The sequence below is a fragment of the Papio anubis genome, chromosome 7 (genome assembly GCF_008728515.1).
Source record: "Papio anubis isolate 15944 chromosome 7, Panubis1.0, whole genome shotgun sequence".
NCBI classification, from domain to species: domain Eukaryota; kingdom Metazoa; phylum Chordata; class Mammalia; order Primates; family Cercopithecidae; genus Papio; species Papio anubis.
Genome location: NC_044982.1, coordinates 158550024 through 158577156, shown reverse-complemented (window position 1 = coordinate 158577156; position 27133 = coordinate 158550024). Strand labels below are relative to the sequence as shown.

The window sequence follows — 27133 nt, the reverse complement described above, 5'->3', positions numbered from 1 at the left end:
TTCCAGCTCCACTAAGTGATCAGTGTGACCCACGGTGAGATAAACCGACGTCGTGCATTTCCTACAATAACGCACCAAGAAAAGCAACATCACTTATGTCATATATCTTCCCAAAATGCATAACCTGCATCTGATCAGGAGAAAGACTCACACAGAGGTGCATTCTACAAAATACTTTTGTCTACGGAAACTACTGTGCGGTGAAACATCAAGAACGGCCACAACCTGTTCTGGACTAAAAACAGACCAAGTGGACACAGTAACTAGCAAAATGTGTGATCCTGAATGGGTTCTTGGGCTATATGGGAAAAATGCTATTGAAGGTATTATTGGATCAGTTAGAAAAATTAGACTATGTGCTGTAGATTAGATAATATTATAGAAACTTACAGGATTAGTTTTACAAATTTATTTGTAAACTTGTGAATATTTCCAAGAGAACAGTTTTAAAAATTGGGGGACAATTTAAAAGCTGATCTATCTGGAGATGCAAACAACCTAGAACAGCAATAAATAAACAAATAAATGAACAAATTCAGAGAAGTAACAATAATAGATGTTAAGAAAATAAAAGGCCATAGTAATTTTTTTTAAAGTGATACTGGGGGGCTGGCACAGGGCTGCCATGTTGCATCAGGACAGTAATGATGACACTGAAGACATTTCAGTGTTGGATGCGGAAGAGACAACTAACAAAACAAAACAATCCAAAATCAGATATCCAGCGGCCTCACTTTTCCAGTTATTCTTTCGAGTCAGTGCAGTTGTGGTCTATCTTCTTTGCAAATTGGTCAGCAGCAGTTTTACTGCTTGTATGGTGACAATTATCTTGTCGTGTGACTTTAGGGCAGTGATGAATGTCACAGGTGGACTAGTGGTGGGTCTACAGTGTTGGAATCACATGATGAAGATGGAAAGAGCCACTGGGTGCTTGAGTCCAGAAAGGCATCCTCTCGGGAGGACGAACCTGTTTCAGAGGCTGAATCGAACCTTTTGGTTGAGACTTAATGCCTGTCCAGTGCTGTGGGTGATATATTTCTTTTGTGGCCTCTTCTCCTTCAGGGTAGCTAGCCGTGGTTATCATGGGTGTGGTGCTACAAGGTGCCAACCTATATGGCCACATCAGGTGTAAAGTAGGCAACAGAAAGAACGTAACAGCATGGGTCCCTCATACTTGGAAGGCAGTTTTTAAGACAAAATGCTGAAGATGATCAGACTTTGTGAACGGAGAGAGAATGCGTATGTGCTTTGTTACATTGGGGAACAACCAAAGAGATTGTTGACTCTGAACATTTTAGACCTCAGTCCATGATGCAACAAGGAGTGGTGGCTTTGTTTTTCACTTAAAAACTGTAGTTAAAGCAAAGCAAAGTCGTTTCCTTATTAAGGTTTTATACCCTTTCCAGTAGTTGGGGCTAGAAGGCATGTTGTCACTGGAGACACTGCCAACATTTGTTTTATGGTGTACATAAAATATACACATAGTCATGTAATATCAATATATTCCAAACTAATGAAAGTGTGTTTATTTACATATGTAATGGAGCACTTTGTATTTTGGTCCATAGAACATAGAAGGATGTTCTTAGTCTGTCTCAAGCTCTGTGTGTTTACATATTATTTCTGTAGATTATTTTCAGAAGTTAGTTTTGCTTCCACAGTAAGAGTGAGCAGCTTGGCTCATGTACACCTCAGAAATTATTGCTAATTTTTAATATATACTTCATGTTGAAATTTCTTAGACATACACAAGAAAGTAAACACCACATTCGGCCCAGCGATGTTAACTAGTTTCTAAAATGTTATTTATTTTTATTTGTAACGAGCCATTTACTTAAGTTTATGTAAAGGGATACTTTATGCTTAAGGGATAGCAGAGGTGGTTGCTGTTCTATTTATTGTATAGAAAACATGGCCAGATTTTACTTTCCAACTTACTGGAAGCTCTTCCGTGGACCTTGAGCTAATACAATATATCTTTTGTCACCAAAAGAGTATTATTCTTATGTCATAATGAGAACAATAATTTATGTGCTTGGCATAATAAATGCCTAAAAGACATTTTATTTTATGACTGTATTCTTTGTCTTGCTATAATGGGGATATTGTAAATCATGTATTTGTATAATATTGACAGTATGTATTAAAGCAATAGGTGTAACGGTAAACAAAAACATAAAAACACAAAAAGAGCTTCTACAAATAAAAAGGCCAACAGTCTAGTTTTAAAATGAGCAAAAGACTTAAACAACGCTTCATAAAAGAAGATATTCCAATGGCTGGTAAAAATTTGAAAGAAGTTCTATGAAATCAAAACCAGAATGAAATACCAGAATGGCAGGCTGGGCGCTGTGGCTCATGCCTGTAATCCCAGCACTTTGGGAGGGCCGAGGCGGTGGATCACGAGGTCAAGAGATCAAGACCATCCTGGACGATATGAAGAAATCCCATCTCTACTAAAAATACAAAAAAAAAAAAAAAAAAATAGCTGGGCATGGTGATGCAGGCCTGTAGTCCCAGCTACTCGGGAGGCTGAGGCAGGAGGATTGCTCAAACTCAGGAGGCGGAGGTTGCGGTGAGCCAAGATCGTCGAGACTCCGTCTAATAATAATAATAATAAAGAAATATCAGAATGGTGACAAAAAGAATGGCAAGGCCACATTTCATCAAGGGTATACACCAGAACTCATTCATGGCCAATGTGTGATAAACGTAACTGCTTTAGAAATCTCTGTAGTAATATTTATTACCACTAAACGCATTGCCTTCCTTGTGATCTGGATATTCTGTTTTCAGTCAGATAACCAAGAGAAATGAACACATATATCCATCAAAAGACAAGAGTATTCATGTCAGCTTTATTCATAACATCCCGAAGTTTCAAACAACCCAAATATCCATTGGCATAGGAACAAATAAATAGCGTGTGGTGTATTCACACAAAGAACTATCGTGCACAGCAGTAAAAAGTAATGAATGACTGGTAATGTAGCCATAAGGGTACATCTCACAGACACTGCACTGCGTGAGAGAAGCCGGAGGTTAAATGGATAGTACTGCATGACCACATCTATGCAAACTGCAAGACGAGGCAAAACTAGGCTTCTGTGGCCAAAGGCTGAATAGTTGGTTACCCAGTATCGGTACTGACTTGAAGATGGCCCAGCCACTGGGAATTACATAATTATGTATTTGTTATATATAATAATCCAGGTGCTATACATATGCTATTCATATACATACGGTATACACATGCCAAATAGTTCACTGAGCCATACTTTTAAGATGGGTGCATTTTTGTTGTGTGTGTATTATCCCTTGACAGTGCTGTTTTGAATGACAAGGGAAGGGCGCTTTTTCAAAATATGAAACCACGAAACATGTAGCCCAGAAGTACAGTTTTGGGAGTGGGAGGGATGTTTCTCAAAGCAGAGCTCGGGGCAGCCACGGAGCAGCGGATGCGCGGTGAGGGGCGCGTGGGCAGCCGGGCGGCTCCGTGGCCTGGGAACTGAAAGGCGCTTCCTGGCAACGCTGCCAGGGTCCCGCCGCCCCCGCCGAGGTGCAGCCCGACCCGCCGCTGCGCGGGCAGCCCAGGTCTTCCCCAGAACCTCCAGAGCCGAGGACCCAGCGCCAAGCCAGGAGCAAAGCAGCGCGCCAGGCTGGAGCTGTTCGTCACTACGGCCGCGTCTGCGCTTCGGTTTTGAGCACCGATCAGTTACCTAACCTCTTAGGACTAACAGCCAGTCTTCTGGTGGCGCTCGCTTTCACCTACTTTTTATTTCCCTTTCTATTCCTGCGAGCTAGGGGGAGCAAGTGTAAATCCCGCCCGCTTCTCCCGGGCTGAAGATGGAGAGGCTGAGGCGGGTTGGAGAGTGCACACTGCGCATGCTCCGCAGAGCATCCCCGCAGGTCGACCGGGGCGAGGGAGCTACATGAAAGCCTGTGGCTTCTGCTTTGAACAGTCTTAACCTTGCATTTTGCTTTCACACTTAACGCCTAGAAAGCTTGCTTTGATTTTTCCCCAACCTTCCAGTTCATTTAGCTTTAAAAAACAAAATCTCCTTCCAGGAAGAGGGGAGGGGCTTTCCAAGGTAAAATGCTCAGACGTATCAAGTTGAGCTACTCAGTCTAATAAATGAAGCAAAGCATTCCAAAGGCCAGAGGGGATCACCTTGCATTCATCCATAATAGCACGTTGAAATATGCAAGAAAGGAAAAGAATAAAGAGCATAGGGATGTAAAAACAGTATTGCATTTTCTTGTCCACTCATTGAATTGTAAAAATAGTAATAACAACAACTCTGAGGACACTTCTTATTTACTGATATTTTACAAAATCACTCAAGTAACAGTCTATTTCTATTATAAACAACTTGTGAATATTTTAACTCATGCTCAAAAAAATAAATAATACGGTAAGGAGTCCACAACTTTCATCAACTAGCCAAACAACAAATGTCTGCTGAGCTCCTCCTCAGGAAGGCAGTATGGTATCGTGATTAGGACTGAAACATTGGAGCCAACTGCCTGGCTTTTAACATCCTCAGTCTACTAGCTGTGTGACCTTGGGGTAAGTGACTTAACTTCTCTGTGCTTTTTCTCTAGATGCAAAACGGAAATAATGTTGTGAGAGTTGCCCTGGTCCATCTTATGTGATCAATGTCGGATGATTATTTTTGCTTATGTTCCTATTACTGTGTTAAGAAGGCAAGCACAAAAGAATTGTTTCTATTTGCAGCATTCTTGCAGCACACTCAGGCGCGGTGGCTCACGCCTGTAATCTCAGCACTTTGGGAGGCCGAGGCGAGCAGATCAGTTGAAGTCAGGAGTTCCAGAAGAGCCTGGCCAACATGGTGAAACCCTATTTCTACTAAAAATACAAAAATTAGCCAGGTGTGGTGGTGGGTGCCTATAATCCCAGGTACTCAGGAGGATGAGGCACGAGAATCGCTTGAACCTGGGAGGTGGAGGTTGCAGTGAGTCCAGATGACACCACTGCACTCCAGCCTGGGCGACAGAGTGAGACTCGTCTCTTATGTGGAGATGACATATTTCTATAAGCAATGAAGGAACAATAAATCATCATCTAATTGATTTTTAAAGTACTCAGATTTCGGCACAGAAAATTACAGATTAGGGCAGAGTATGATAAATGCTCATATTCCCCTGAAGCCTACAGGTGTGGTACAGGTGTTGGAGATGGAAGAATGCAAGCGTCAGAGTCTTCATGAAAGAGGGGACCTTATAGGCCATGTGCACCTAAGTAGGAGGGATGTGCTGGGCAGAGGAAGATGAGAATGCCAGAAAGAGTCCTGGAAAGGGGGGAGCTGGGCGAGTTCAGCACCGCACAGAGACAGAAAGGTGATGCCAGGGAGATGACAGCTCCACTGTTGAAAAACAATATTGTCATTAACAACTGCACTCCACTCCACTTCATGCCTATCCAGAAACGAGGGGGAACACACCAGAGGAATACAGGCCCATGCCACCATGCTCAGCTAATTCTTTAGTATTTTTTGTAGAGACAGCATTTTTGCATACTACCCAGGCTGGTCTTGAACTCTTGGGCTCAAGTGATCCGCCTGCCTCGGCCTCCCAAAGTGCTGGGGTTACCGGCGTGGGCCACTGTGCCTGGACGAACAAAGCTATTTGACAATATTAAAGAAACAGTTATCACACCCTTACATAAATCTATGAATAGCACTTACAAAATATTTTCTAAGAATTTTTTGGAAGTGATAGAAATGTAAGATTCTTAGTGGATTTGCTACACTGTTGAGATTGCAATACTTACATGGTGTAAGACTAACTTTCTGAATGATTATGACAAATTAAATCGTAAATGCCATTTTTGGTTTTCGGAATATGAAAATACATGGGATGAGGCGCACTTCATGCTTCCGCCAAACGGAATGTCTTTGGTTTCTTGCCTTAGGATCTACCTAGCTCCTACCTTTAACATTCCTTTCTACCTCTACTGTTTATTGCTACGTGTTAGTCTCTCTTTTCTGTAAGAAAGGCATAAATCTGGAGTGCTTTTTTCCAAATATTCCCGCAGAAAGCCACCTTTCCAAGCACAGAATCTTACCAGTGCCCAGGAGTTCAGCCGACTTAGCACGAAGAGTGCGATGAAAGGGCTGCTTTCAGCAAACCGTCTCGACCCTGGGCGACGGCGGCCACGGGAGGTCAGGGAGCGCTGGAGGAAACCTGCACGGGGTAGAAACGGCCGGAGGAAGGCGGAGCGCGGGCTGGCTCTCAAGGTGCCCACCCCGGGGACCTCTCTTCAGGCTCCCTGCGGGATCCCCAGCCTCCCCTCCCCCTCGGAGCTCCGCCCCCTTCCTGGCCTCAAACTCCGAGTCCATTCAAACCTCGCCTTCCTCGCCCTGCGCGTTGTCAGGCGTGTAATTGGGGAAACTCCTCCCCGCCGGGACCGCCTCAGAGGCGCTGCCAGAGGACAGCCGCCCGCCTGCCCCCGCCTCTCCGCGCGGCGACCGCACAGCGCTCACAGCCCGGCCTGGGCACCCGCGCCCGCTCGCTGCTCCAGGCGGGGTGGGCGGCGCCGCGCCAGGGGGTCCCCGGCGCCCATTGCTCCCCCACCCGGCTGCGCGGACCGGCGCCACTGTGCGGGCGGGGGCGGCGCGCCGCGAGGGGCCGGCGTCCCGTGTGCGTCCCGTGTGCGCCCCGCGGGGGCGCGGCCAGCGCCGGAGTAGACTCCTGTCCCGCCCGCCGCCAGCAGCCTCGGAGGAAGCCGGGCCAGAGAGGGCCGGCGGGGACGAGGTCCGCGCTGCAGGAAGCCGCGCCCGGCCGAGGCCCCGAGCTCCACGGCACCATGGCCCCGAAGCTGCTGCTCCTCCTCTGCCTGTTCTCGGGCTTGCACGCGCGGTAAGTGGCGCGGGGGCCGCATCCCCGGAGGCCCCGAGCTGGGCGACAGGGCGGCGGGGGGCGCTGTCTGTCGGAGTCCCTGGCGCGCCAGCCGTCGGCTGGGCTGCGGCACGGCGGGCCGGGAGGGGACGGGAAGTCGGCCCACACCTCACCTGTCCCAGCTCCCTTAGACTGCTTTCTCCTCTGCAGCCGGGAGTGTGGGGACTCAGATTAATGGCTCGTCTCCTGAGGCTTTTAGGATCTGGTGATTTTAAGGGGTTTTGAAAACCAGGATCATGGGGCAGGGGCCATTTCTGGCTCCTTACCGACCCCTAATTCCCACCTCAGCTGTTTCAGGGGGCTCTCACACACACACTTTGGCTGACATTCTCTGTCATTTCCATCACTCTGAAATTTCCAAGAACCCGGGAACCGTGGTTCTAACTGCCCAGTTTAGACCGGGCTGGAAAGAGCTAATGCATTGGAGGCAGGTGCGGGGGGATTGGGACCAGGTGGGCAGCAGAAAGCCCTGCTTGTCTGAGAGGACTCCCCTGCCAGGTCCTGCAAACACACACACACACACACACACACGCACACCTACCTACCTTCCAGATCAGCCACTTTCACACACAGGAACACACGCACTCCCACCCCCATAAAGCACGCATGTTGAAATGGATAATAAGGCTTCTGCCTGGTAATGTAAGAAATTATCTCACCATAAATTCCGCAACCTTCCTCCCAGCACACCAGCCAGCTAATGGGAGCTTAGAACCACTCCAGAGGAGACTAAGAGGGCGCATGAGGATACGAAGACAGTGGGACCCAAAGGGTTAAACCCTGTTGCTGTAAACACAACTGGAGATTCTGGGTTTAGTTTCTTTAATTCTGTCTCTCTGGCTGGATCTCTGGCCAGAACTTGCCGATTGCCCTGTGATTTAAAAATCGGAGCAGTGTCTGGCCTTCCCCTTTTCCCACCCTAGGAAGCTCAGCGTGCCCCTAGCCCCTAAACCCTCTTGTTTTGACGCTTCTCCATTTCCTGGCTCTGGGAGCCAGAGAATCAGAGGGCGTCCTTGCGCGCACAAGCCTGGCCACCATCAGGCCTTTTCATTCATATTTGTGAACTCTCAAGGAGCTAGGAAGACACATGAATAAATCCTACTAAACATCAAGGGGCCCCCAGTTCTCACTCCTGAACTGGGCAGAGGAGCTTACCCTGAGGGAGGAAGCCCTGGCCGTCCCCCTTGCCACTGCTCCTCTTTGCTGAGTTGAGTGTGGAAGCCGACTCCACCGGTGACTCACCGGCAACTCTTTCAAAGAGACAGAGCACTCCTTGGGCCTTTCAGCTGAAGTTTCTTTCTATCTAAAGAGGCAGCTGGTGAAAGAGATGGAAATATGCTTTCTGAGGTTGCTTATTCCTGGTTGTGTCTCTGTTTAGAGGCAGAGAGGGAGGTAGACAGCACCGGGCGTAGCGTTGAGGCCCGCAGTCACATCTCTGCCACCTTTCTATTGCCACCAACTCAAACGAGTGACCGGCCCTTCGGGTTCAGTAATCAACTGTTTAGATCTCTGGATTCTTAACATTCTAAAAGAAGCACAGACTATCGTCCTCACTACTGCATGTGCTTAGGAAAATACCTTAGCCTCTGCCTTAAAACAGTCCTGTTACTGGGGATTCCCAAATATACGCAGAATCTCTTGGGATTCTTCATCCTTCCATTCTGCGAAGACAGACATAATGATTTTCATTTGTTCTGTATTTGGGTTGGTTTCCCAGCTTTCATAATAGAGCTTGCAGATCAGTTAAAAAATCCAAATTTTATACTAACTTTATTGCTATATGCCTCTTCTTTGAGAGTGTCTTTGTTCTCTGAATGGGTTGTACAGACATGTGAAGCAATCTGATGTGCAGTGTCATCTTTCAAAACTGTTTTGAATTCGGAGGGGGTTCTCATTTGCACTCTGAGTTCCTTCCTGCTGTGGAAGTTCCTTGGATGAGGGTCTGATGTCTGTGCTTTGTGGTGATGGCTCAGCAGCTCCCGAGGAGGGGGCCTCCCCATTTTGACACCCATGGGCTTCATAAAACGCACCGATTCCCACTCAGACCTTGGTGATGCCTTAACTGCTTTCTGAGGTTTAGGAACTCCTTTTAATGTTTAAAAATACTTCAGACTTTTTCTCGGTCCTTCTGCTTTAAGCAAAGGTGTAAGACATGAAGATAAGATCTGAGGGTTGAGTTGTTTTTTGACAATGACAATACATCACTGATTTATTTTTAAGAAAAAGCTAATTGCAGTAATGATGTTTAGGATCCAACAATGCAAGTAACAGTGCTCATAAAGACTATATATAATTCACTTAGAATTTAGGGAAAGAAAATATTTCTGTATTATCCACATTCTAATGGGTCCTCTGAGATGAGATTTCGTTTTCATGAAAGCAAGGATTTTCCTGTGGGCCTGGTGGTCTGGCACTAGCAATGTGAGGCTTCTATTTCATTTTCAGGATTTGAGGGAGAAGGGTGCTCACAGCCCAGGGACCTAGAGCATCTCGGCCTCACTCTTCCCACTGCCTACCCAACCAGGTTACACAGCTGGGGCCCTGATATGCCTGCTGAAGGGGTGGAAGAGAACGTTTCTGCTTGCTTTTTCTTGGTCCCCCTCACTGCCACCTGTACTGGCCTCGAAGGAGGAAGCTCTTGCAATTTCAGGAAAACCCTCTCATCGCCACTAGAGGGAGAATTAGACTTATTAGAATACCTGTAAGTAGCTGGAAGTAATTTTCAAAAACGAAGGCTGCGTATACAGAGAATGATGAAAAGCTGGTTACTGTGCTCGGTTTGTGTGTGTGTGACTATCAGGGCCATAGACAATAACAGACTGTGGAGTCTGTGGTCTGGCTCTGTAGTGGTGGGGGTAGGAGAGGGGAGGCGAATGGGAGGGGAGGGGAAGAAGAGAGAGGGGAAGAGACAGAGACAGCAGAGAGAGGGAGGAAGGCCCCTGGGCTGAATCGCCAAGTGTCCTGAGCATGTTGTGCCAGATTCTGCTGAGATGAGTTACCAGCCTCTCCTCACTGCTCCAGATGCCCTTGCTCTGTAGTGATCTGCCCTGTCCTGTGGGCAGTGCTTGATTCCCAGCTATCTAAATGCTTCAACCTGCTCTTTAAGTTTTAAAAAAATTTTGCAAGATGATAAAATTAACATTTCTGATAATACTCCTGATGACACAAAATATTTTAATTTTAAAATTTATTATTATTATTATTATTATTATTGTTTGAGATGGAGTCTTGCTCTGTTGCCCAGGTTGGAGTGCAGTGGCACTATCTCAGCTCACTGCAACCTCTGCCTCCTGGGTTCAAGCAATTCTCCTGCCTCAGCCTCCCGAATAGCCAGGACTACAGGCATGTGCCACCATGCCCAGATTTTTTTTTGTATTTTTAGTAGAGACAGGGTTGCACGCTGTTGGCCAGGCTGGTCTCGAACTCCTGATCTCAGATGACCCACCCACCTCAGCTTCCCAAAGTGTTGGGATTAGAGGCGTGAACCACCATGCCCGGCCAGATGACATGAAATATTTTAGAGTAACATTTAAAATTCTGTAGTATTACTTGTAAATGTTCACTTTTATAAATAATGAAATGCAACATATTCCTTACTGAATATGTGCCCCACATTTAAAAGTTCCTATCTATCATGAATATCAAATGTGCGTAAAAATCAACAGCAATGTATAGTTTCTGTGGATGATTTAATTTAACCTTCTAGCCAATAGGTACTCAAGGAATAGAATTACAGTTTAAGATCAGCGTAGGAAAAACGTAAGTGGGGAAGTCATTCTTTGAGACATATGCCGTATACTCATTGTCAAGATCTCTCGTTTATGTACATGCTCATCTAGGTTTAGACTATCTGGCCAACACTCTAGTCTACATTATGGCTAGTTAACACACTTTAAAAGACTCATGTATATATTACATAAGTATGCATATGTGTATATATGAAGACCTAAATTCAGTAGCAAAAATGAACGTGAAAATTTTTTTTTAAATTAACATCTTGTGAATTATAGATAATTTAGACAATTCTCAAACTTAAGTTCAAGAAACTCACATCCCAGAGCACAAGTGTCCTGACATGACACTGACATTCTGGCTCCCATCTGGGAAGCTAAACAGAAAAGAGTTCGTATCCAGTCAGGACAAATCTGCCTCCGTGCAGTTTTCGATTCTTTTTATTCTCTTCTGTGAAGAGAAAGTTACTAAAGCATGCACACTGACAAACTAGAAAGGAAAAGGTTGGTTTATTTCACATGCTTTCTTGCTGGGGTCAATGGTAGTCTGCCTGGAAATGCTGCTTTAAGGCAGAAAGAGACTGTCTGCTCTCTAAGCCCACGTGACTATAGTGTTGAGATGGCCTCACTCATTGAGAAAACCAGCTTGTCAAGTACAAGTGTGTGTCAATTATAAACCAATTTTTTTTTTTTAAACCAAAAACTGGGCCGGGCGCGGTGGCTCACGCCTGTAATCCCAGCACTTTGGGAGGCCGAGGCGGGCGGATCACAAGGTCAGGAGATCGAGACCATCCTGGCTAACACGGTGAAACCCCGTCTCTACTAAAAATACAAAAAATTGAGCCAGGAGAATGGCGTGAACCCAGGAGGCGGAGTTTGCAGTGAGCCAACATTGTGCCACTGCACTCCAGCCTGGGCGATAGAGCGAGACTCCGTCTCAAAAAAAAAAAGAACAAAACAAAACAAACAAACAAATGAAAAAAAAACCAAAAACTACAGAACCAAAAAAATAAAAAAATAAATAAAAATAAAAAAAAATTAAAAAGTAAAACTAGCTAGTCATCCTGAGGCCTCTCCATTCAGGCACCCCTGTCAGTGCGTGTCACCCGGGAGAGGAGGCTGTCCAGCTCATCTCTGCACAAAACAAGCTCAGAGATGCCCAGGCGTTCACTGAGACTCATTTACTAAGAAGTCAGAATGTTGAAGATGTATTCGAAAGCTTGGTTTTTCATGTCTGCGTTAGCCTGCTGTGCAGAAGATGAATCGGTTTGTGTGGACCGAGGCGTGTAAGATTGCCAGAGGGTCTTCACTAGTCACCTGCAGACATCTCTGTCCTTGCTTCCAACCTGAGTGCCGGCAAAGCAGACCCCCTCACACTGTCCAAGTGTCTAGACCCCCAGATTCCCGCCTCCAAGAGAAGCACAGAGTCAGACTCAACTATTTTGAATGAGTCCAGTCTGCAAAAGCTAATCTCACCTTCAAGTAAAATGAGGTCTTGATGGTTAGGGGTGGAAACAACATGATACAATCACCGTATGGAAAACCTCTAGAAGGTTTGTGCCTTGGCCTTCACAGTCTCTCAGGGTGGATTCAAGGGTTGTGTTGCCTGCTGGTTAGCCCTCTGGTATTGTTTACCTGCCATGTTGTCTGTAGTTTAACTGGGATGGGGGATGGTCTTGTGACATTTAATAAAAACGTACCTTGTTAATAGCAGTAGCATTCTTCTTATGGAATCATTCCTATTTTGTGTTTCTTTCTTTTTTAAAAAAAATTTTCGGGGTTTCACATGTGTGGTTGGGCTGTGGGTACTGGGGACTTTCTACCCCTTTCATGATACTTGGATAGGACAAACTTAGGCTCTTCCTAGAGCCATTGCTGCCACTTACTTGTCGCATTTTTGTGCTATAACTCCAGGTCCAGAAAGGTGGAAGAGGATGAATATGAAGATTCGTCATCAAACCAAAAGTGGGTCTTGGCTCCAAAATCCCAAGACACTGACGTGACTCTTATTCTCAACAAGCTGCTAAGAGAATATGATAAAAAGCTGAGGCCGGATATTGGAAGTGAGTGTTGTTTCTTGTTATTCTGATAGAAAAATATTCTGCAGTGATAGGTTTTAAAGGTTTTACTTTTGAGTAATTGTAAATTCCAAGAGGATGGCAAAGGCAGTACAGAAAGGTCTCTTGTACTTGTCACACAATAGATAACTTAGTGGGATCCCAAACCAGGAAACTGACATTGGTGCCATTCAGGAGCATGGCTCTGTGTCATTTTACCCCATGTAGGCTTATGTAACTATCCTTGAAATCAAGATACAGAACCCTCATCAAGCGAAAGTGGATCTTGTATTCCCCTTGCTATCCCTTTACTGTCACATCTGCTTCCTTCCCCCCAATTTCTAACCATTGTCAGCCTCAAATTTGTTCAATTTGTTCTTTATTTACTTTTTATTTATTTACTTTTTGCCACTTTGAGAATGTTACATATATGGAATCATTGGCCTTTTGAGACTGGCTTTTTTTTTTTTTTTCCAGCAAAATGATTTTGAGATTCATTCAGGTTGTTACACCTGTCAGTAGTTTGTTCTTTTTTACTGCGGAATATTTGTTCATGGTATGAGTGTATCACAGCTTCTTTAGCCATTCATCTATTTGGGAACATTTTGATTGTTTCCTGTTTTTGTCTATTGCAAATAAAATGACTGAGCACATTTGTATACAGGTTTCTATGTGAGCATAAGATTGTATTTTCTGGGATAAATGCCCAGGAGTACGATTGCTGGGTTGTATGGCAGAGTATGTTTAATTGCTTAAGGCACCGTCTTATACACTATTTTTCGTTTCCACCAGCAATATCTGAGAGATCCAGTTTCTTTGTGTCCTCACCAGCAACTAGTATTTCCACTGTTTTTTATGTTAGCTGTTCTACTAGGTGTATATTTAATAGGTTGATATCTCATTGTTGTCTTAATTTGCATTACCCTAATTGTTAGTGATACTGAACTCCTCTTTTATTTATTTATTTTTTTTTCATCAGTATATCCTTCTCATTGAATTGTCTCTTCATCTTATTTGCCCTTTTAAAAATTGGATTATTTGGTCTTATTTTATTTTTTTACTGCTGAGATTGAGAATTCTCTATATATCCTAGGTATGATCCTTTATGTCAGATCCATAGCTTGCTTTTAATCCTTTTAATAGCATCTTTCACAGAGGAAAAGTTTTTAATATTGACAAAATCCAATTTTATTGATTTTTCTTTTATGGAGCATGCTTTTAGAGTATTGTCTAAGAATTCTGTATGAAGCCCTAGCTCTTGAAGATTTTCTCCTTTGTGTTCTTCTGAAAGTTTTATAATTTCATCCCTTACAGTTTAATTTGTTAACTGTTTTGATTTTTATATAAAATCAAAATGTAAGATTTAGATCTAATTTATTTTCCCCCACCCTCCATGGATGCCCAATTACTCCAGCACCATTTGTTGGAGAGACTATCCTTCCTTGACTGAATTGCTTTTATGAAGTTGTCAAAAATCAGCTGACTTGACTGGTGTGGGTTATTCCTGGTTCTTTGTTTCATTCTGTTTTATCTGTGTGTCTGTCACTCTGTCTATACCCACATTTTTTATTACCATAGCTGTATTATGTCTTCAAATTTTTCAAGTAATTCAACCTCTTCATTCCTCCTTTTCAACATTAACTCATCTTAACTTCTTATAGTTCATATGCTTTTCGATATAAATTTTAGAATAACTTTTTCTGTAACTACAGAAAAATTCTGCTGGGATTTGGTAAAAGTTTGTTAAGTGTAGGTATCAATCTGGAAAGAACTGGCATCTCTACTATGTTGCATCTTCCAATCCGTGCATATGATAGGTCTTTTCATTATTTAGACCTTCTTTATGTTCTTATATCATTATATCAGTGGTTTCTAGTTTTCAAGAGATATGTTCTGAATGTATTTTGTTAGATTTATGACAAAGTATTGTGTTTTGGAGTGATTGTGAATAGCACTGTATTTTCACATTTCATTTCGCCTGTGTTAGTTGCTAGTATAGTAAATACAATTGATTTTGGTATGTTGATGTGTTCTCTGACTTGCTGAACTTATTAGTAATAGAAGTTTGGGACTTTTTTTTGGTTTTGTTTTGGTAGGTTCCTTGGCATTTTCTATGTACACCATCATTGTCATCTGCAAATAGGGAGAGTGTTCATTCTTGCTCTCCAATCTGGGTATCTTTTACTTATTTTTTCTTGCCTGTTGCCCTGGCTAGAACTCCCAGCACTATGTTGAACAGCAGTGGTGTGAATGGACATCTCTGTCTTGTTCCAGATCTTGGGGCAAAGCCTTCAGTCTTTTCCCATGAAGTGTGGTATTAGCTGGCGGTATTTTGTACATGTTCTTTATCCACTTGAGAAAGTTCTGTCTATTCCTAGTTTTCTGATACATTAAAAAAAAGTTTCACGATACTTAAAAAATCATGAATGGGCCTTGAATTTCACCAAAGGCTTCCTTTTACTGCATCAGTTGGTATGATTATATGATTATTTCTTCAGTCTGTCAATACGGTGGATTATATTAATTGATTTTCAAATATTGAATCAGTATGGTATCCCTGGAGTAAATCCCACTTAGTCATGGTGTTTAATAATACTCTTTTAAGGCCGGGCGCGGTGGCTCAAGCCTGTAATCCCAGCACTTTGGGAGGCCGAGACGGGCGGATCACGAGGTCAGGAGATCGAGACCATCCCGGCTAACACAGCGAAACCCCGTCTCTACTAAAAATACAAAGAATTAGCCAGGCAAGGTGGCGGCGCCTGTAGTCCCAGCTACTCAGGTGGCTGAGGCAGGAGAATGGCATAAATCCGGGAGGCGGAGCTTGCAGTGAACTGAAATCCGGCCACCGCATTCCAGCCTGGGCAACAGAGCGAGACTCCGTCTCAAAAAAAAAAAAAAAAAAAAGTCTTTTAAAAACCTCCTTTTGTATATTGCTGAATTCTATTTGCTAATATTTTGTTAAGGATTTTTGCATTTCCGTGTTTAAGGGACTATTTTTTCAGTCTTGGGTAATAGGAGCTTTATACAATGGGTTGGGAAGTACTCCCTCATCTTCGGTTTTCTAGAAGAGATTATATAAGGGTTTGTGTTGATTCTTTAAATGTTTGATAAAATTCTCCAGTGATGCCCTCTGGGCCACGAGATTTCTTTTCTGGGAGTTTTTTTCATTTCCTTAGTAAGTCTATTCAAATGATCACTTTCATATTAAAGTTGTGGTGATTTTTTCAAGAAATTGATCCATTTCTTTTAAGTTGTCAAATTTATGTGTTTAGCATTGTTCATGATATTCCCTCATCATCTTTTGTGATGTCTGTAGGACCTCTAATAATATCCCTGCTTCATTTCTGATACTGGTAACTGGTGTCATCTTCCTTTTTTTGTCAGTCTTGCTAGAGGTTTATTTTATTGACCTTTTTAAAGAACCAACTTTTTGTGTGGTACTTTTTCTGTTATTTTTGTTCCCAATGACATCAGTTTTGCTTTTATACTTATTATTTCCTTTATTTTTCTTGCTTTGGGCTTATTTTGGTTTTCTTCTTTTTGAAGTAGAACTTAGAGTCTTTGATTTGAGACTATTATTTTCTTATGTAAGGAACTTTTCCTTTCTGTAATTCTTTAACTTCATCCCATGAATTTTGTTATGTCATATTTTCATTTTTATTCAGTTCAATGTGTTTTTAAATTTCCCTTGAAATTTTTTGCTTTAACTCATGAATTATTTAGAAGCCTGTTTCATAGGGGAACAGCAGACACTGGGGCCTATTTGAGGGTGGAGGATTGGAGGAGGGAAAGGATCAGGAAATATAACTAATGGGTACTTGGCTAATTACCTGAGTGATAAAATAATGTGTACAACAAACCTCCATGACATGAGTTTATCTATATAAGAAATCTGCACATGTACCCCTGAAGTTAAAATAAAAGTTTAAAAAAGAAACAAAAAAAACAAGCTTGGTCTCATAGAGAACTTTCATCCCAATAAGGACGTGATTTTTCAACTGAAAAACATTCCCAAATTTTACTCTTGAAGAGGGAGATCGATCATTGTGTTTTAGGTTTTGAAATGGAATTGTTTCCAAATTTTGACTTTTGTGAATAAAACTGCTGTGAACATTTCTGTACAAAAAAAGAGAAGTGTGTTTTTAGTTTCCAAGTACTTGGACATATTCCTATTGTATGTTACAGATTTCTAACCTGATTCCACTATGATCAGAGAATATACTCTGTATGAGTTTAATTCTTTTAAATGTGTTAATGTTTGATTTGCCATCCAGGATATGGTCTATCTTGACAAATGCTCCATGGCCTTGAAAAGAGTATGTATCCCGCCATCAATGGATGGACTGGATCCTGTTGTCTGAATGTGTTGTTCAGTTCTATATCCTTGCCTATTTTCTGTCTAGTTTTCTATGGATTATTTGAATAGATTGACAATTGATAGATCAAAAAGTAGATTCTGACCCAAGAGAGGAGTGGTATATTTGGCCAGGAGGGAAGTGGCACATACAATTGCTGGTACAGGCACTCACAGGCCTTGTGGTGACCGTAAGAGGAAGGGGGGATTGCAGCAGACACACCATCGGTGGGATGTGCCTGACTGTGGCTTGCTGTTTCTCTTCCGGGAGGCTCCACTGCCTGACAGCTTGCTAGTGCTCACACTGCTCAGGCACACTGTCCCTCCATTTTTCCAAGCCCAGGACTCCAGCATGTCTGTAGCAGGATCTAGAACTATGCTGGTTCCAATAGCCATAGAATTTCAAAATTCATGTGTGTAGTGTGCGAGACTGTGAAGATGCGTGTCTAGTGCAGTGTTGGAGAAATGTCGTCCTTCATGCCTCAGTCGCCTCTCCTGTGCAATGAAGGAGAGGGACTAAAATGACTTTTAACTTTCCTTCCAGCTTTAAAATATTTAGTCAGTGAGTGATATATCTAAATTCCCATTGCACAAGTTCACAAATTCAATTGTCATCATGGTGTTTGCATCCTAATTAGATAGAAAATCTTTCCAGTGTGAAAAGTGTGTGGCAATTCTGCATTTATATGGAAAGAGATGCTTTAGAATATGTTACCAGTTTCCTCCTTGATTGTCAGATGCTGCTCAGTCAGAGAGCAAAGATACACAAGACTGGTTCCTTGCCTCTCTGGATAAGCTAAGTCCAGTTGGAAGTTCATGTATCCTGTGGTAGGCTACAGGGAAGCATCTTCCTCGTGGTATCACTGGACACCCTGTGGGTCCCCTGAGGTAGAAAATTGCAAATGGGGGGACAGTGGGTGAGCTCCAACCCACTGTCTTCAAACCCAGATCTCTCTGGCTCTACAGCAAGATGATTTGACCATTGCATTATGTGTAGAAAACTCAAGGCAAGCCTATTCAAAAATATTCCCCGCACCCCGGCAATGGAGCGCTTGCAAGAAGATATACCAAGGTGCTGCCATGTGCAACAGGCAAGCGAAATTCACAGTCCTAGAGATTTTATTTTTCCATTGTGTACACAAGGAATTGTGAATTTCCCAAATAAAACAGCATATGTATACACCAAGAGCAAGTGTTCATTTCAAAGAAGGCAACTCCCCTAAAGCATCCTGTCATTTAGTCCTCATAAGTCATCATCACAGGTGAGAACATGCTCTGTGCTTTGTGAGTGAAAAGATTTTTAACAAACAACTAAACATAAAGTCAGGAGGCAGGATGCTCCTCTTTGGTTTCGTGACTTTAACGTTCCACAGTGAACACTGTCCGGTCCTTGGGGCAGCAGAGGGGGCTGATGAAAGCACCCATGATCACTGGGACAAATTACGACTTGTCTTCCTGTCTCATTTAAATCCTAAATCACAACTGATTGGCAGAACCCAGCAACTTGATGATATTCAATCAGAAAACAGAGTCACTGCCCGAGAACAGCTCTTCTCGTAAAAGATGCTGAATTAGAAACCATTTTCTTTCATGGCTCAGAAGGGCTCTGCTTTAAAAGAGAACTTCCTATAAACATCTGAATCCCTTTTCTTTTCTCATGACTTTCTTTTCTTCCCAATCTAGCCAATTTCATTTGCTGTAACCATCAGGCCTTCTCATCCCTCATCAAGGTGCCGTGAACTCATATGTACATAATGTGCTGTACATAGATTCACTGTTAGTTCGTGGGAGAGGCCAGCTCATCGCTCACCTCCTTTACATCCCCGTCCCTGGCACACCTTGGGAGCCCCCGAGAGGCTCTCCATATTTGCATTCTTCTGATGGCGAGAGACGAGAGAAGGGGAGTCTCCAGATAGCACTTAGGAGTAGATAGTAGAAAGTAGGCTCCCACTTTCGTCTAAATTAACCTCTTTAATTTGAAACTCTTGAAAGTTGCACTTTGCTTCTCAGATAAAGACCAAGCCCCTTAAAATGACATAAAGATGGAAGGCTGAAGCAGGAAGATTACTTGAGCCCAGGAGTTCGAGACCAGCCTGATCAACATAGAGACCTTGTCTCTAAAAAAAAAAAAAAAAAAAAAAGAAAGAAAGAAAAAGAAAAACAAAATTAGCCAGGTGTGGTGGCACACGCCTGTGGTCCCAGCTACTTGGGAGGCTGAGGCAGGAGCATGGCTTGAGTCCAGGAGTTCAAGGCTGCAGTGAGCTATGACTGCACCACTGCACTCCAGCCTGGGAGATGGTGCAAGAACCTGTCTCTAAAAGGAAAATAATTTTGAAAAGACATAAAGAGACAAGCCTCAAGCCTCAAACTATTATCTGTTTCTTTTCTGCTTCTTCACTACCATTTCCTGACTCTGTGAATCACGTGCTTCTTCACTACCATTTCCTGACTCTGTGAATCACGTGCCCAGTACTTCAGGGACACTAGACCTCCTGTTTTCTCCGTCTGGACCCTTGATTTTGCTGCTGTCCTGGCCCGTTCCCCCCTCTCCCCGCCCCTGCCCCCGTCTGTGCTGAGCTCATACCATGCTTGTCTTGGAGCCTCGTTGTCGCCCCCTACAGGAAGCCCTCCCTCATTTCGTGTCCCTTCCCCACCTCCCCACTGCGGTGCTGAGTTTCTCCTAGCATCAGTGTTTTCATCTTTGAAACGAGGATAATACATTTTGAAGGACTGTCTTGAGGATAATGTGGTATGGTGTGACCGTGAACAGTTTCTACAACATTGTTGTGTACTTTCCACAGTGTACAGCTGAGGACTGGTCTTTTTTTCCCCCTAGGGTGCTGTTTCCAATTCCTAACTATAGAGGCATCCATGTATGTTGGCATCTCCCAGCATACGTGGTCCAGCTCCTGCACAGCGATCCATCATCAGGAAACAATTGTGTATCACTGTTATTTTTAACAACAAATAGATGGGATTTAATAGACTCGTTCGTTCATGTTGCATGGAAGTAACAAATCTGCATGGAATCCTCTAATTAGTTTTCATAATCTGAATTCTGATCATTATGTTTTAAAAATAATGACTACTCTCCTAGACGTTATTTCTTCTCAACTAACTTCTAAACTATGGATGTATCTGTTTTAGTTCCCCTTCTTTATCCATCGCTTTAAGTAATGCTTCAGTCCTGTCCTTAGCTGGTTCAGGGTGATGTAGGGTATCATTTATGTCAGAACAGATCTTGTCACGTGAGCTGGGAAAGGCTGGTGGAGGATAAACCTTTTAATAAGAAAATCGCGAAAAGGAAGAGAAATGACCTAAGTGAATTTCACTTCCTTCGGGGTTTCAAGAAAGTTGAACCACTCTCCTGAAAACAGATGATTAGGGAATACAGATTCCATCCCCAGGATGTGGGCAATCAATCTGTGCCAAATATGGTCGTGCCGGGAAAAATAAAAGGTTATATATTGGCTTTTAAAGGTGGATAGACACACTTTGTGGAGTCCTGGGCGATGCTGACCGATGGGTTCGCTGAATCCAGGCAAAACATCTGAATCATCTTCTCTTGGCTGTATCAATGACTAGAGGGCTTCCTCGGGTGTTTGCATATCTGAACTTCTGTTCCAGGCTTTTCTAAAATGCATTTTCCCTGTTCAGTTGAAACTTCTGCTAAATATGGCATAAGAATATTCAGTATGTGCTGAAGCTGGTTGCATGGTGAGGAGGTGAGGTGTGTATGGCTGCAGCCCATGGCAGGAGACCCCAGCCTCCTCCACTGCTGTGGCTGCCCACACACCCAACCTGGGCAGAAGCACTGGAGGAGGGTGCCACCAGGGCTTGCTTTCTTCCAGCTTTCCAGGCTGGACATGACACCGGGCACCGACTCAGGACAGCTGAGGTGATGCAGACAACTCCCTGCTGGGTAGTGCGAGAGGAATCCCTGCCCATTCCTGGGGAGGAAGGGAAAACAGAAAATGACCGAAGAGTGGGGCTGTGTCCCCCAAATGGGTCAGGAGTTAGTTTTGTTGCAGATACTAGGTTTTAAAACAACTAAAAGCAATAAAGTGTGGGCCTTGAAGGATAATTTTTAAACGAGCCTTTTTATGCAGCTCCTTGATGTCTTTCAGTGAAAAATTATAAGCACAGTTGAGTTGCCATAGAACTCTAGGCTGGGAGCTGAAGGAGCACCGGTCACAGGTGGGCCACCTCCGAGAGGACTGGATTAGCCAGCAGAAGGCAGACGAAGCCCCCCCACCTACATTTTTCTGAGCTGGTCTTGGTGTAAATGGAATAACCTCGCCATGCCCCGCCACAGGGTTTTGAGAGATTAGATTGGAACGCCCTGTTTGAGTGAATTTCGGAGTGTGTGAAGGGCCATACAAAGCACCTGATGTATGATTAAGATATTATGATAATTAAGGCATACAACAGCCCTTCATCCTGATTGTTTCCGTATTTTAAGAAAAATAGGAGACACAATGTTTTAATCCAAAGGAGTAAAGTACAAATGCCGCAGGGTAGGTGAAGGAAGTGGGAGTTGGAGGTAGAGTGTGGGATATTTTGAGGTCCCTCAATCCACTGTGTCCTGATGACTCACCATCTAGGTGCTCCAGGCTGGTGGCTGCTTTCTGGACCACGTTCTGACTCAGTGAGTCAAACCAACCTTTTCCTTCTCCATGCACATCTGGTAACTGCGTCAGCTGTTCAAGTAGTTCAGCCTGGCCAGTCCTCACCTGAAATCCACAGCCCACCGTGCAGACCAATGACTTGTCATTTACCAGCAATTACTGTATATCCAGAAAATAATTCAAATGTATTCACTCCACTCTCGGAACAGATGTAGGAGGAGAGGAAACAGACATTCTTAATTGCTGTGCTTGAAGTAAAAGCTATTACTGTAGAGTTGGTTAACTGATTCTCTCACAAAGTTAATTCAAATGCATAAGGGAGGTGGAGAATAAATTCTGTTCAGAAATTATACCTGTCATCTCCAGGAGAGACTAAGTAGACATCCAGAGGCCGCCGGGTTAAGACCTCCGCTTACCACAGGTTGGCGGCTGAACTTTCCCTGCCTCTTCCTTACCACGTTGGACAGTTGACCCTTCACACACACACCTGAGTACCTGGGATTGCACCTTGCCCCTCCTATCGCGGTAGGGGCTCCGTGAGACAGTGCTGTGTTGGAGCCCACCCATGCACTTCACAGTTCGTTAAAAATATGTGCTGGTTTTCAAAAATAGGGAATATATAATGAGGTTTCAGCATAGAAGTATTTTATTTTTTCTTATATGCTGTTTGGCAAATAACTCAGGTGACATGTCCTGAAGTATAATCTAGTGACTGGTCTTGATTTGAATATTCAGCTCAGTTCATAGAATAACAAATGGTCTGTTTCTTATGTTTATTCATTACTGCTCCAGGAATTGAGCAGTGTGGATTAGAAAGTGTTTGAGTGGGAAAAGATCTGGACTCACATAATGAGTTCTGCCACCACTTACCAGCAGGTTTCAGAGTGAAAGAGACAGCCTCACTGGCCCATGGGTTTCTGTCTCTAAATGAGATAATTAAACTATCCAAGTCCTGCTCTAAGAATTACAGGTAATGCACTTTGGGAGACCTAGGCGGGCGGATCACAAGGTCAGGAGAACGAGACCATCCTGGCGAACACAGTGAAACCCCGTCTCTACTAAAAATGCAAAAAAAATGGCTGGGCGTGGTGGCGGACGCCTGTAGTCCCAGCTACTCAGGAGGCTGAGGCAGGAGAATGGCCTGAACCCGGGAGGCGGAGCTTGCAGTGAGCTGAGATCGCACCACTGCACTCCAGCCTGGGCGACTGAGCGAGACTCTGTCTCACAAAAAAAATAAAGAGAAAAAAGAAAAAAAAAGAATTCCAGGTGATAGTACCTGGCCCATAATTCATAAGGTGGCAGGCGGTGGCAGGTGCCTTGCATACTTCCCAACGCCACACACTGCTTTTTCGGGTTGGTTTATGTGTACCGGAATAGAGCCTTTAGACAACTTGACTGTCCTAAATGCTTTGTCTTACTGTTTAAAAGTCAGCTGTCTGACTTTCATCAGTCCGTTATTAACATCCCTATCCAAGACATCTTACAGATACTGTGATCAAGTATTACTGTGCCTATACTGATCAGATTATTGTTCTCATAACCCATAGTTCAAGGACCAATGTAGACGGAGAGATCGTAGTTTCCTAGGATATCATGGTTTGAAGGGATTCTAAAGGACATCTAGTCCAACAGTTCACAAACCCGGCATTGCGTCGGATCCACCCGAAGAGCTAGAAGTCAGAGCCCAACCCCAAGAATTACTGAATCGGAATAGTTATTCTGTTTTCTAGTTCCTTGATTTCCACTTTGATACACTGTTCTTCTGCTTACTTTGTGTTTCATGCATTGTTTTTCTAGTTTTTAGGTGGAAGATGAAGGCGTTGATTTGAGATGTTCTTTTCTAATTTTCATATTTAGTGTCATTAATTTTCTCCTGTGTATTACCTTATTAGCATCCTACAGATTTCAGTGTTTTAATTTCACTTACATTCAATAAAAAATAGCTCCTAATTTTCCTTTTGATGTCTTTTTTGACCAATGGAGTATTTAGATGTGTGGTATTTGTTTCAAATACTTGAGGTTATTCCAGATATCATTCCGTTATTGATTTCTAATTTAATTACACTGTGCTCAAAGAACATACTCTGAATAACATAAATCCTTTTAAGCTTATTGAGAGCTGTTTTATGGCACAGACTATGGTCGCTCATGCTGTGTACTTGGAAACAATGTATATTCCACCGTTGTTAGCCTGAGTGTTTCATAAATTAGACAAATTAGGTGAAGTTGGTTTGTACTTTAGTTGAAGTCTACTTGCTGCTTTTCTATTTCTATTAGTTATTGAGAGTGAGATTTTGATATTTCTAGCAATAACTGTAGCTGTATTTTTATTTCGTTCTATCAGTGTTTGAGTCATGAATTTTGAAGCCTTGTTACGAGGGGTAAATGCATTTAGGATTTTTATGTTTTCTTAATTAATTGACCACTTTATCATTGTGTAATGAAAGTCTTTATACCTAGCAATATTCTTTGCTATGAAATCTCCTTTGTCAGATGTTAAAATAGCCACTTCAGCTTTTCTTTGACTAGTGTTAGTATGGTATATACATCTTTCCATCCTTTTACTTTTAACCTATGTTTGTCTTTATGTTTAAAATGCGTTTCTTGCAGATGACATATTGGTGAATCTTGCCTTTAAAAAAAAAACCCCAATCTAACAATCTCTGCCTTTAAATTGGAGTCTTTAGAGCATTTATATTTACTGTTGCTATTGATGTAGTTCGATTTCAGTTTACGATCTTTTTATTTGTTTTCTGTTGGTCCTGTCTCTTTTTTTTGCTCCTTTCCCCTCTTTTTTGATTGTCTTCCTTTATTTTCCTAATAGCCATAACTACAATTTTATATTGTTATTTTAGTGGTTGCATTAAAGATTTATAGTATTGTATACGTTTTTAACTTATAACAGTCTCCCTTCAATTACTATTATACCCTTTCAATATGGCTGAAAATATTTTTGCCTGTGTGAAAACACCTTCGTTGAAATATAATTTGTATGCCATAAAATTCATCCAATTATAGTGCACAATCCAGCGGCTTTTAGTATATTCACAATATTGTGCAGCCGTAATTTAGGCTTAGAACATCTTCATCTCTGCAAAAAGGAGAAAGCTACTCACTTAGGGGTAGTCACTCCACATTATCCTTGCCACTCCTCTTTGAGCCCTTGGTAACCAATAACCTAATTTCTGTCACTATAAATTTGCCTGTAATGTACTTTTGATGTAAATGGAACCATTAGAATATGTGACAGGTTTCTTAAATGTTTTCAAGGTTTATTAATGTGATAGCCTGTATCAGTACTTCTTTCATCTTATTCTCTTAGTTGCCAAATCATATTCTATTATATGGCTGTGTTTTGTTTGTCTCTTCATCAGTTAATACTGATAACATTAAATAGGCATTTTGATTGTTTTTCACTAGTGGATATTCGGAATAATGATGCCGTGAATATATATGTATAAGTTTTACATGGATAAATGTTCTTGTTTTTCTTAGATAGACATGTAAGAGTGGAATTGCTGTTTAGTTTTTGACCAATTTTATTTAACTTTTTTATTTTTAATTTTTGTGGGTACATAGTAGGTATTTATGCTTATGAGGTGCATGAGACATTTTGGTACAAGCATGCAGTGCATAATAATCGCATCAAGGAAAATTGGGTATCCATCCCCTCAAGCATTTATCTTTTGTGTAACAAACAATTCAGTTATATGCTTTTAGTTATTTTAAAATGTAAAATTAAATTATTTTTGACCATAGTTCCCCTACTGTGCTATCAGATACTAGGTCTTGTTCATTCTTTCTAACTATTCTTTTCTATTCATTAACCATCCCCACCTCCCCACACCATCCTCACTACCCTTCCCAGCCTCTGGTAACCATCCTTCTAGTCTCTATGTCCATGAATTCAATCGTTTTGATTTTAGATCCCACAAATGAGAGCCTGCAATGTTTGTCTTTCTGTGCCTGACTTTATTTCACTTAATGATCTCCAGTTCTGTCTATGGCATTGCAGATGACAGGATCTCATTTCACTTAATGATCTCCAGTTCTGTCTATGGCATTGCGAATGACAGGATCTCATTTTTTAATAGCTGAATAGTATTCCATTATGTATATGCACTGCACTTTCTTTATCCATTCATCTGTTGATGGACACTTAGGTTGCTACCAAATCTTGGCTGTTGTGAACTGTGCTGCAATGCAATGAACATCAGAATGAAGATATCTCTTCCATATACTGATTTCCTTTATTTTGGGTATATACCCAGCAGTAGAATTGCTGGATCATATGGTAGCTCTGTTTTTAGTTTTTTGAAGCACTTCCAAAATGTTCTTTATAGTGATTTATTAATCTACATTTCCACCAACAGTGTACAAAGGTTCCCTTTCCTCTACATCCTTGCCAGCATTTGTTATTGCTTGATTTTTGGATAAAAGCCATTTTAATTGGGGTGAGATGATATCTCATAGTTTTGATTTGCATTTCTCTGATGATCAGTGATGTTGAGCATCTTCTCATATGCCTGTTTGCCATTTGTATATCTTCTTTTGAGATATGTCTATTCGAATATTTTGCCCATTTAAAAATCAGATTATTACATTTTTTTCCTATAAATTGTGCGAACTCATTATGTATTCTGGTTATTAATCTCTTGTCAGATGGGTAGTTTGCAAATATTTTCTCACATCCTTGAGTTGTCTCTTTACTTTGTTCATTGTTGATTGTTTCTTTTACTATGCAGAAGCTTTTTATTTTTATTTTTTTATTTTTATTTTTATTAGTTTTTTTATGCAGCTTTTTAATGTGACATGATCTCATTTGTCCATTTTTGTTTTGGTTACCTTGTTTGTGGGCTGTTAATCAGGAAACTTTTGTTCAGACCAGTGTCCTGGAGAGTTTCCCCTGTGTTTTCTTGTAGTACTTTTAGTAATTTTGTATTTTGAGGTCTCAGATTTAAGCCTTTAATCCATTGTGATTTTTTTCTTTTTTTAGACAGAGTCTCGCTCTGTCACCCAGGCTGGAGTGCAGTGGTATGATCTTGGCTCACTGAAACTTCTGCCTCCTGGGTTCAAGCAATTCTTTTGCCTCTCCTGAGTAGCTGGGACTACAGGTGTGCGCCACTATGTCTGGCTAATTTTTGTATTTTCAGTAGAGACAGGGTTTCATCGTGTTGGCCAGGCTGATCTTGAACTCCTGACCTCATGATCCGCCCACCTCGGCCTCTCACAGTGCTGGGATTACATTATGTGATTTTTGTTAAGGCAAGCGATGGGGCCAAGTTTCATTCTTCTGCATATGATTATCGAGTTTTCATAGCACCATTTATTGAAGACACTCTTTCTCCCAGTGTATATTCTCAGCATCTTTGTCAAAAGTGAGTTCACTGTAGGTGTATGGATTTGTTTCCAGGCCCTCTATTCTGTTCCATTGGTCTATGT

At 42.3% G+C, this 27133-nt stretch overlaps 1 protein-coding gene, 1 long non-coding RNA gene and 1 pseudogene across 3 annotated transcripts in view; 2 read left to right on the top strand and 1 right to left on the bottom strand.

Moving 5' to 3' along the window:
• The first annotated feature begins 575 nt into the window (after positions 1-575).
• LOC116275912 lies at positions 576-1224 on the top strand (annotated as a pseudogene).
• A 1339-nt stretch (positions 1225-2563) lies between these two features.
• On the bottom strand, positions 2564-8242 carry LOC103885675. The gene is made up of 3 exons (XR_001904230.3): positions 8077-8242; positions 6089-6207; positions 2564-2601 (listed from the first exon to the last, which is right to left on the bottom strand). It is a non-coding gene; the product is annotated as an uncharacterized LOC103885675 (long non-coding RNA).
• GABRG3 (gamma-aminobutyric acid type A receptor gamma3 subunit) overlaps positions 6600-27133 on the top strand; it is a 556557-nt gene continuing 536023 nt past the window's right edge. The window contains exons 1-2 of one of the 2 annotated variants that reach the window (XM_021940357.1): positions 6600-6882; positions 12567-12715. In XM_021940357.1, coding sequence (XP_021796049.1) covers positions 6830-6882; positions 12567-12715 — 202 coding nt within the window. In that variant the 5' untranslated portion in view covers positions 6600-6829. The remainder of the gene's footprint in view (positions 6883-12566; positions 12716-27133) is intronic. The other variant, XM_021940358.2, reaches the window with a different exon arrangement.